A 12,215-nucleotide genomic window follows, 5' to 3' on the forward strand; every position below is an offset into this window, starting at 1 on the left:
AAAGAATAACACAGTTGTCTCACCCTGATTGCAGCCTTGTTGCAGTAGACCCGGGTGACAGCCAACCAGGTGGGCAGGTCCAGCATGTTCTGCAGCACCTCCTCATCCAGCTCCAGGTTGGACAGCTGACCCTCGCCCTTCAGTGTGCTCAGGTTTATCTTGTCTGGAGACAGGTTCTTGGTGAACCTTCATACAAAGGAATGAGAGAGGGGTAAGTTCAAGAAACCATCAAACCTGGACATACTGAACTAACTGTCAGCATTGAGCCCTGATTGATTTTGTTATAATGTTTGAGTCACTTAGATGGCATAAGAACATGGAATAAAAACCAGACTGGTCACCAAAATAGTTTACACGTCATGCATGTGTGGTTTACGAGGGTTCGAAGGCTATTCAGGTTAGCCAGAAGCTAACCTGAAGCTAGCCAGAAGCTAGCCAGAAGCTAGCCAGAAGCTAACCTGAAGCTAGCCAGAAACTACCCAGAAGCTAGCCAGTTTACTGGCTAACGTTAGTTTTTCAGCTAACCACGGTTTGTGGTCATCAGCTATTCCTTTAGCTCGTTAATCAATCGCCACTTTTGTACAACGTGACTCAGACCAGAATATATCGGACTTATTTTTCTCCATATCCGCGGATTTCAACCGCAAGCTCTGGACATTTACACCTTGATTTCGCAGCTAGCTAGCTGCTACCCGTGTGTCTATTGGCTTACGTCGATCCCGGAGAAAACATCAATTATTCCGGAGCCAGCCAGCTGAAGAGTTCCATCAGCCACTCCTGGGCTACAATCACCTATCCGGACCCGTTTTACTGCCAATGCGGAGCCCCACCGGGCCTTCACGACTGACTACCGACGTTATCTGCCCGAGGGAGTTATCCAACTGGCACCTCCGTCGCGACGTTACCTGAACGCTCATCTGGGGCCCGCTAATCGTTAGCTGTCTTATCGGCTGCTATCTGAATAAGTCTATCGGACAATTTTTTCTTGGGTCACTATAACTATATCTATTTTGCCAATTGGATTGATCCCCTCTACCACACGGAACTCCACTAATCTACCGACGGAAACGCACGAGGCGGCTAAAAACAGACCTCCATCCTATGCTAGCTACCGATAGCCCGGCTAGCTGTCTGAATCGCCGTGACCCCAACCAACCTCTACTCACTGGACCCTTACGATCACTCGACTAAACATGCCTCTCCTTAATGTCAATATGCCTCGTCCATTGCTGTTCTGGTTAGTGTTTATTGGCTTATTTCACTGTAGAGCCTCTAGCCCTGCTCACTATACCTTATCCAACCTTTCAGTTCCACCACCCACATATGCGATGACATCACCTGGTTTCAATGTTGTTTCTAGAGACAATATCTCTCTCATCATCACTTAATACCTAGGTTTACCTCCACTGTATTCACATCCTACCATATCTTTGTCTGTACATTATTCCTTGAAGCTATTTTATCGCCCCCAGAAACTTCCTTTTACTCTCTGTTCTAGACGTTCTAGACGACCAATTCTCATAGCTTTTAGCCGTACCCTTATCCTACTCCTCCTCTGTTCCTCTGGTGATGTAGAGGTGAATCCAGGCCCTGCAGTGCCTAGCTCCACTCCTATTCCCCAGGCGCTCTCTTTTGATGACTTCTGTAACCGTAATAGCCTTGGTTTCATGCATGTTAACATTAGAAGCTTCCTCCCTAAGTTTGTTTTATTCACTGCTTTAGCACACTCTGCACACCCGGATGTTTTAGCCGTGTCTGAATCCTGGCTTAGGAAGACCACCAAAAATTCTGACATTTTCATCCCTAACTACAACATTTTCAGACAAGATAGAACGGCCAAAGGGGGCGGTGTTGCAATCTACTGCAAAGATAGCCTGCAGAGTTCTGTCCTACTATCCAGGTCTGTTCCCAAACAATTTGAACTTCTACTTTTAAAAATCCACCTCTCTAAAAATAAGTCTCTCACCGTTGCCGCCTGCTATAGACCACCCTCTGCCCCCAGCTGTGCTCTGGACACCATATGTGAACTGATTGCGCCCATCTATCTTCAGAGTTCGTGCTGCTAGGCGACCTAAACTGGAACATGCTTAACACCCCAGCCATCCTACAATCTAAGCTTGATGCCCTCAATCTCACACAAATTATAAATGAACCTACCAGGTACCACCCCAAAGCCGTAAACATGGGGCACCCTCATAGATATCATCCTAACCAACTTGCCCTCTAAATACACCTCTGCTGTTTTCAACCAAGATCTCAGCGATCACTGCCTCATTGCCTGCATCCGTAATGGGTCAGCGGTCAAACGACCTCCACTCATCACTGTCAAACGCTACCTGAAACACTTCAGCGAGCAGGCCTTTTTAATCGACCTGGCCGGGGTATCCTGGAAGGATATTGATCTCATCCCATCAGTAGAGGATGCCTGGTTATTTTTTTTAAATGCCTTCCTCACCATCTTAAATAAGCATGCCCCATTCAAGAAATTTAGAACCAGGAACAGATATATCCCTTGGTTCTCTCCAGACCTGACTGCCCTTAACCAACACAAAAACATCCTATGGCGTTCTGCATTAGCATCGAACAGCCCCCGTGATATGCAACTTTTCAGGGAAGCTAGAAACCAATATACACAGGCAGTTAGAAAAGCCAAGGCTAGCTTTGTCAAGCAGAAATTTGCTTCCTGCAACACAAACCCAAAAAGGTTCTGGGACACTGTAAAGTCCATGGAGAATAAGAACATCTCCTCCCAGCTGCCCATGCACTGAAGATAGGAAACACTATCACCACCGACAAATCCACTATAATTAAGAATTTCAATAAGCATTTTTCTACGGCTGGCCATGCTTTCCACCTGGCTACCCCTACCCCGTTCAACAGCACTGCACCCCCCACAGCTACTCGCCCAAGCCTTCCCCATTTCTCCTTCTCCCAAATCCAGTCAGCTGATGTTCTGAAAGAGCTGCAAAATCTGGACCCCTACAAATCAGCCGGGCTAGATAATCTGGACCCTTTCTTTCTAAAATGATCTGCTGAAATTGTTGCCACCCCTATTACTAGCCTGTTCAACCTCTCTTTCGTGTCGTTTGAGATTCCCAAAGATTGGAAAGCAGCTGCGGTCATCCCCCTCTTCAAAGGGGGGGACACTCTTGACCCAAACTGCTACAGACCTATATCTATCCTACCCTCCCTTTCTAAGGTCTTCGAAAGCCAAGTCAACAAACAGATTACCGACCATTTCGAATCCCACCATACTTCTCCGCTATGCAATCTGGTTTCAGAGCTGGTCATGGGTGCACCTCAGCCACGCTCAAGGTCCTAAACGATATCTTAACCGCCATCGATAAGAAACAATACTGTGCAGCCGTATTCATTGACCTGGCCAAGGCTTTCGACTCTGTCAATCACCACATCCTCATCGGCAGACTCGACAGCCTTGGTTTCTCAAATGACTGCCTCGCCTGGTTCACCAACTACTTATCTGATAGAGTTCAGTGTGTCAAATCGGAGGGTCTGTTGTCCGGGCCTCTGGCAGTCTCTATGGGGGTGCCACAGGGTTAAATTCTTGGACCGACTCTCTTCTCTGTATACATCAATGATGTCGCTCTTGCTGCTGGTGAGTCTCTGATCCAACTCTACGCAGACGACACCATTCTGTATACTTCTGGCCCTTCTTTGGACACTGTGTTAACAACCCTCCAGACGAGCTTCAATGCCATACAACTCTCCTTCCGTGGCCTCCAATTGCTCTTAAATACAAGTAAAACTAAATGCATGTTCTTCAACCGATCGCTGCCTGCACCTGCCCGCCTGTCCAACATCACTACTCTGGACGGCTCTGACTTAGAATATGTGGACAACTACAAATACCTAGGTGTCTGGTTAGACTGTAAACTCTCCTTCCAGACTCACATCAAACATCTCCAATCCAAAGTTAAATCTAGAATTGGCTTCAGTCTATCACAGTGCCATCCGTTTGGCACCAAAGCCCCATATACTACCCACCACTGCGACCTGTACACTCTCGTTGGCTGGCCCTCGCTTCATACTCGTCGCCAAACCCACTGGCTCCAGGTCATCTACAAGACCCTGCTAGGTAAAGTCCCCCCTTATCTCAGCTCGCTGGTCACCATAGCAGCACCCACCTGTAGCACGCGCTCCAGCAGGTATATCTCTCTGGTCACCCCCAAAACCAATTCTTCCTTTGGCCGCCTCTCCTTCCAGTTCTCTGCTGCCAATGACTGGAACGAACTACAAAAATCTCTGAAACTGGAAACACTCATCTCCCTCACTAGCTTTAAGCACCAGCTGTCAGAGCAGCTCATAGATTACTGCACCTGTACATAGCCCATCTATAATTTAGCGCAAACAACTACCTCTTTCCCTACTGTATTTATTTAATTATTTTGCTCCTTTGCACCCCATTATTTCTCTTTCTACTTTGCACATTCTTCCACTGCAAATCAACCATTCCAGTGTTTTACTTGCTATATTGTATTTACTTCGCCACCATGGCCTTTTTTTGCCTTTACCTCCCTTATCTCACCTCACTTGCTCACATTGTATATAGACTTATTTTTCTACTGTATTATTGACTGTATGTTTGTTTTACTCCATGTGTAACTCTGTGTTGTTGTATGTGTCGAACTGCTTTGCTTTATCTTGGCCAGGTCGCAATTGTAAATGAGAACGTGTTCTCAACTTGCCTACCTGGTTAAATAAAGGTGAAATAAATAAATAAATGTGAGACAGTGTAAATGAGGTTCAAATTAGATGCTAGCCTGACCAAGGTCGGCTTTTTGCAGTGATATTGGCAGTGAGATGTAATTGTGAGATTCATGCTGTAGGCCTAATTGAATCCCAGGCTGTAGTACAGACCGTGTCTTTGCCAGATTCCCACCATAGGACTTTCCCCATCTGGCTTCATTGACCTTACCCTCCACTAGAGCTAAAAATGAACTGCTGAGTCATTTGCCAGAGCAAAACCTCACACAGTGAAACAGCAGTGGTGAGGGATAGGCTAGCTGTAACGTATTCTGAAAAGATGATGAGGCAACAAACATACCATTTATAGTTCAAATCTACCACACTCACCATGACTGGAAAATTATTACCTTTACTCCACACTCATTAGTCTAACTAAAACCTGACATTTCAGACTCCAACACAAAGGCTAGTGTTTCTTGGGCTTTGGCTGGTGGTGACAAAGCTAAATGCCAATACACAAGAGATCTGACTCTAGTGCTGGACTGATTAACCAGTCCACTGTCTGGGTAACATATTGTAATGCTACTGAGACAAGTGAGACACTGGTTCAAGATGATGTTGTCAGGGGCTTTTCTAGTAGCCTAGTGCTGCCTTTGGTATGTAGCAAGTCTCAGAATTCCTTTAACGAGAGGGCTTAATTTGAAAAGCTGAGATACCATCATAGAGTAGAGCATAAACCTCAGTCCAACAAGATTTGAATTAGCCTTCCAGTAAAGGAGCTTGACTATTACCAGTCATCAGCTGTAAAGAACAGTGTTATACGAGGTTAACCAGCCCACATTAATGAGTGCTAAGCTATAAGGTGAACAGGTGAACCACTCCACCCCTCAACCATACCTCAATCTCTATATCCCAGTCGCAATACTGTAATGAGATTAAAGCTACTCCACTATGACTAGGCCTATGTACTCAGAACCTTGTTCCACTGAGTACACACAGCCTGGACCCCATCTCTCCCTAAGCGAGCACTTGCACTCCACCCAACACTCCTACAGACCACTTTAGCACCCCATGATGAAATGTCCAAGTCTGAAAATAGACCTTCACCAGGGAGAGGTGTCCAAGCCTCCTCCTGAAGACCTACAGCGTATGCAGGGTTTTGTTCCAGCCTTTAAAGCAGGGCTGGGCAAAAGCCTGCACACCCAGTAGCTTTTATGTGTACACTAACCCTGCTCAACTAACCCTGTACACTAACCCTGCTCAATAATGAGAAGAACAGCTCACACATTCAGCTCACACATTCAAAACAGCTCACACAGCATCCAACATGTCCTAGCTGGGGATTCAACCCTTTTAACAATACTGCGTTTGCATTTTTTAATATGGTATTTCTATCCTTTAAGAGCGGTGAAAATAATAAATAGCCTGAAGGGTTGGGGTCAATTCCATTACGGTAGCCTAAATTCAGAAAATAAACCAAAATCACATTTTCCCCAATGAAAAAGTACTGAGGAGAATTGGAATTGGAATTGACTAGAATTTAAATGGAATTGAGCCCTGATAGGCTGTAGTCTGGAACACCACACAGACTATCATGGTACTAATTCAAACTAGGCTACAGCTATTTTGGGGGATTAGCATGGTTTAAGAGGTAAAACAATTCTAGGGCTTATTCAACCCATAATGGCCTGGCTAGATTTTCAAACCATCTTCCAGACAGTATGAAATAGGCTATGCTAGGGGAAAGAAGTTTTTAGTACCTAAGTGAGCTGTATTCGTACCAAATTGAGCTTCCCTTGTCCATCAACAAGGATCAAGTCCACCAAATCAAATCAAAGTTTATTGGTCACGTACACAGATGTTATTGCCGGTGCACTAAAAATACTTTTGTTTCTAGCTCCAATAATCCATTAATACAAAACAATACATACATAATCCAACAATTAAGAAATCAGAACGAGCAATTTCAGAAAGAGATATTTCAGAGTCTGGAATATAAATATACACTAAGTATACAAAACATTAAGAACACCAGCTCTTTCCATGACAGACTGACCAGATGAAAGCTATGAATCCTTACTGATGTCACTTGTTAAATCCACTTCAATCAGCGTAGATGAAGGGGAGGGGACAATTTAAAGAAAGATTTTTAAGCCTTGAGCCAATTGAGACATGGTTTGTGTATGTGTGCCATTTAGAGGGAGCATGGTCAAGACAAAAAAATGTAAGTGCCTTTGAACGGGGTATGGTAGTAGGTGCCAGGCGCACTGGTTTTTCACGCTCAACAGATTCCCTGTGTGTATAAAGAATGATCCACCACCCAAAGGACATCCAGCCAACTTGACACAACTGTGGGAAGCATTGCTGTCAACATGGGCCAGCATTAGTCTTAACATTTATTAAATTGTATTTCCCCTCAATCTACACACAATACCCCATAATAAAAAAGCAAAAACAGGTTTTTATAAATGTTGGCACATTTATTAAAAATGTACAAATTAAATATAGCATTTACATAAGTATTCAGACCCTTTACTCAGTACTTTGTTGAAGCACTTTTGGCAGCGATTACAGCCTCGAGTCGTCTTGAGTATGACACGACAAGCTTGCCACACCTGTATTTGGGGAGTTTCTCCCATTCTTCTCAGCAGATCCTCTCAAGCTCTGTCAGGTTGGATAGGGAGCATTGCTGCATAGTTATTTTCAGGTCTCTCCAGAGATGTTCGATCTGGTTCAAGTCCGGGCTCTGGCTGGGCCACTCAAGGACATTCAGAAACTTGTCCCGAAGGCACTCCTGCGTTGTCTTGGCTGTGTGCTTAGGGTCATTGTCCCATTGGAAAGTGACACTTCACCCCAATCGGAGGTCCTGAGCGCTCTGGAGCAGGTTTTCATCAAGGATCTCTCTGTACTCTGCTCCGTTCATCTTTCCCTCGATCCTGACTCGTCTCCCAGTACGTGCCTTTGAAAAACTTCCCCACAGCATGATGGCACCACCACCATGTTTCACCGTAAGGATGGTGCCAAGTTTCCTCCAAATCAAATCAAATTTATTTATATAGCCCTTCGTACATCAGCTGATATCTCAAAGTGCTGTACAGAAACCCAGCCTAAAACCCCAAACAGCAAGCAATGCAGGTGTAGAAGCACGGTGGCTAGGAAAAACTCCCTAGAAAGGCCAAAACCCAGGAAGAAACCTAGAGGAACCAGGCTATGAGGGGTGGCCAGTCCTCTTCTGGCTGTGCCGGGTGGAGATTATAACAGAACATGGCCAAGATGTTCAGATGTTCATAAATGACCAGATTGGTCAAATAATAATAATCACAGTAGTTGTCGAGGGTGCAGCACCTCCAGACGTGACGCTTGGCATTCAAGACAAAGAGATCAATCTTGGTTTCATCAGACCAGAGAATCTTGTTTCTCATGGTCTGAGAGTCCTTTAGGTGCCTTTTGGCAAACTCCAAATGGGCTGTAATGTGCCTTTTACTGAGGAGTGCTTCCATCTGGCCACTCTACCATAAAGGCCTGATTGGTGGAGTGCTGCAGAGATAGTTGTCCTTCTGGAAGATTCTCCCATCTCCACAGAGGGACTCTAAAGCTCTGTCAGAGTGACCATCGGGTTCTTGGTCACCTCCCTGACCAAGGCCCTTCTCCCTCGATTGCAGTTTGGCCAGGCGGCCAGCTCTAGGATGAGTCTTGGTGGTTCCAAACTTCTTCCATTTAAGAATGATGGAGGCCACTGTGTTCTTGGAGACCTTCAATGATGCAGAATTTTTTTTATACCCTTCCCCAGATCTCTGCCTCGACACAATCCTGTCTCGGAGCTCTACAGACAATTTCTTTGACCTCATGGCTTGGTTTTTGCTCTGACATGCAATGTCAACTGTGGGACCTTATATAGACAGATGTGTGCCTTTCCAAATCATGTCCAATCAATTGAATTTACCACAGGTGGACTCCAATCAAGTTGTAGAAATATCTCAAGGATGATCAATGTAAACAGGATGCACCTGAGCTTCATTTCAAGTCTCATAGCAAAGGGTATGAATACTTATTAAAATAAGGTATTTCTGTTTTTATTTGTAATACATTTGCTAAATTTTCTAAAAACCTGTTTACGCTTTGTCATTATGGGGTATTGTTTGTAGATTGCTGAGGATTTTTTTACTTAACAGTTATATTTTAAAATAAGGCTGTAATGTAACAAAATGTGGAAAAATTCAAGAGCTCTGAATACTTTCCGAAGGCACTGTATATACATATACAGTATACACACACATACATAATGATGTGTATAGGCAGTATGGACAGTATATGAATAGAGTAGTTGTGTATAGCAGTAGTTATATAGAATGAGCCATGACTAGAATACAGCATATACACATTTATACAACGGGTGGGTCTAACCCTGAATGCTGATTGGTTAAAACTGCATTCCGGCCGGTGTCTATTCCACAAGTTACCACCGGCTACATCTATAATATTAAAATGCCTATTTACTCTGTTACATCTAACTGCGCAATCCACTGTCTCATCAGCCCAGGCAGGGAAGTTATAAACTTGATCTCCACTATAAAAAGCATCTGGACATTATCTCACATTTCTTTTAGACTAACATTTCGGTTCAACAGCGGAGATTTGTATAAACCTTGCTGTCTGTGTCTCTGACATTTGCAACATTGTTTTAATCTTCAAGTTCAATCTCCAGCTGTCCCATAGTAATGAACGTGTCAGGGCGAGACAAGACAGGCAGGCAGCGTTTCTCAACAAGTCGAAATCATGAATCAGCTGGCATAATTTTTATGAATATATACAAAGGTAAACGAAACGAAGTGCATCTAGCTTGCAGTCTTTCCAGCTTCAGTTTGAAGTGATTGTGTTAGATGTGTTGTTGGCTAGCTCCTTTGAACAACAGTGTCCTGACGAGTGAGCAAATGTTCTATGCCAGGTGAAATCGCACTTCATTAGCTCATTGTTATAGATGTATGCAAATAATTGTCTCTAGAAAACAGCGTAAATAAATGCAGCTACTTTGCTGTTTTTCTGGCTGCACTTTTTGATGTGACTGTAAGTTAGCCATAGTTGGCTAGCTAGAAAGCAAGGGATAAGAACGTTGTCAGCCAGTATGGCAATGGAACATTTAGAACGAACAACTGGGTTACAGAACATAGATACAGAACAAAAAGACTGTTGCAGTGACCATATTACCACCACACCGGCGGTCACGAGTCATGAAGGCAGTCAAATACCACAAGACCGTTTAGCCACGGTAATTAGGCTTCTCCAAGGTCTGATGCTGCTGCTAGTTATTAGTAGCCTACCAAACTTGCTAACTGCCTGGTATTCAGCACTCTATTGTCCCTCTAATCACTCTGACATCAATGCAAATGTTATCGAAAATCTAATCAAACACTTCATGAGAGCCCGTGAGCTCAGGTTGCGCAACAATTCTATAGGTTATGTAATTGCGGGAGAAAACAGAGTGATGGCCGCTAATAAAAACACAAAGATCCCATCACCTTTCTATAGGCTAGGCCTACTATATTTATTTCTCAACTTCCCTAATATTAAGCACATTGCTTATACTTAGAACAGCAGTATAGACTATCTGGCTGGCATGAAAAAAAACCACGGGGAAAAGCGTCCTCCATTCACTACTTAAGTGCATAGATGATGTACATGTATTTTCTCCCGCTGCCCCTGTTTCGATACAGCTGCATGATAATGGTCTATTCTAAATCAAAAAATGAATTTCACACATATAATTTATAGTACAGTTGAAGTCGGAAGTTTACATACACCTTAGCCAAATACATTTAAACTCAGTTTTCACAATTCCTGACATTTAATCCTAGTAAAAATTCCCTGTCTTAGGTCAGTTAGGATCACCACTTTATTTTAAGAATGTGAAATGTCAGAATAATAGTAGAGAGAATGATTTATTTCAGCTTTTATTTCTCTAATCACATTCCCAGTGGATCAGAAGTTTACATACACTCAATTAGTATTTGGTAGCATTGCCTTCAAATTGTTTAACTTGGGGCAAATGTTTCAGGTAGCCTTCCACAAGCTTCCCACAATAAATAGGGTGAATTTTGGCCCATTCCTCCTGACAGAGCTGGTGTAACTGAGTCAGGTTTGTAGGCCTCGTTGCTCGCACACGCTTTTTCAGTTCTGCCCACAAATTTGACTTTGTTATCCATATCCATCCATTATCCATGACTACCTTAATCCATTTTGCCACAACTTTGGAAGCATGCTTGGGGTCATTGTCCATTTGGAAGACCCATTTGCAACTAAGCTTTAACTTCCTGACTGATGTCTTGAGATGTTGCTTCAATATATCTACATAATCTTCCGTCCTCATGATGCCATCTATTTTGTGAAGTGCACCAGTCCCTCCTGCAGCAAAGCACCCCCACGACATGATGCTGCCTCTCCCATGCTTCACGGTTGGGATGGTGTTCTTCGGCTTGCAAACCTCCCCCTTTTTCCTCCAAACATAACGATGGTCATTATGGCCAAACAGTTCTATTTTTGTTTTATCAGACTAGAGGACATTTCTCCAAAAAGTACGATCTTTGTCCCCATGTGCAGTTGGAAACAGTAGTCTGGCTTTTTTATGGCGGTTTTGGAGCAGTGGATTCTTCGTTGCTGAGCGGCCTTTCAGGTTATAGGACTCGTTTTACTGTGGATATAGATACTTTTATAACTGTTTCCTTCAGCATCTTCACAAGGTCCTTTGCTGTTGTTCTGGGATTGATTTGCACTTTTCGTACCAAAGTACGTTCATCTCTAGGAGACAGAAAGCGTCTCCTTCCTGAGCTGTATGACGGCTGCGTGGTCCCATGGTGTTTATACTTGCATACTATTGTTTGTACAGATGAACGTGGTACCTTCATGTGTTTGGAAATTGCTCCCAAGGATGAATCAGACTTGTGGAGGTCTACAATTTCTTTTCTGAGGTCTTGGCTGATTTCTTTTGATTTTCCCATGATGTCAAGCAAAGAGACACTGAGTTTGAAGGTAGGCCTTGAAATACATCCACAGGTGCACCTCCAATTGACTCAAATGATGTCAATTAGCCTAACAGAAGCTTCTTCTGACATCATTTTCTGAAATATTCCACGCTGTTTAAAGCCACTGTCAACTTAGTGTATATAAACTTCTGACCCACTGGAATTGTGATACATTATTTCACATATAAGTGAAATAATCTGTCTGTAAACAATTGTTGGGAAAATTAGAAGTAGTTGTCCTAACCGACTTGCCAAAACTATAGTTTGTTAACAAGAAATGTGTGGAGTGATTGAAAAACGAGTTTTAATGACTCCAACCTAAGTGTATGTAAACTTCCGACTTCAACTGTAAACTGAAATTAGCCGAACTATTACAATTTTATCAACCAGGAAATGGCGGAGCAATTTCTGCATAGTGGCTTGGTTTTTGCTCTGACATGCACTGTCAACTATGGGACCTTATATACACACAGGTGTGTGCCTTTCCAAATC

General features: G+C 43.4%; 1 protein-coding gene across 1 annotated transcript in view; it reads right to left on the reverse strand.

Moving 5' to 3' along the window:
- LOC139557435 (bridge-like lipid transfer protein family member 3A) overlaps positions 1 to 12,215 on the reverse strand; it is a 69,726-nt gene that overhangs the window by 40,215 nt on the left and 17,296 nt on the right. The window contains exon 2 of the mRNA XM_071372243.1: positions 24 to 186. Within this exon, the coding sequence (XP_071228344.1) occupies positions 24 to 186 (163 nt within the window). The remainder of the gene's footprint in view (positions 1 to 23; positions 187 to 12,215) is intronic.

This window comes from Salvelinus alpinus, chromosome 28 (assembly GCF_045679555.1).
Source record: "Salvelinus alpinus chromosome 28, SLU_Salpinus.1, whole genome shotgun sequence".
Lineage (NCBI taxonomy): Eukaryota > Metazoa > Chordata > Actinopteri > Salmoniformes > Salmonidae > Salvelinus > Salvelinus alpinus.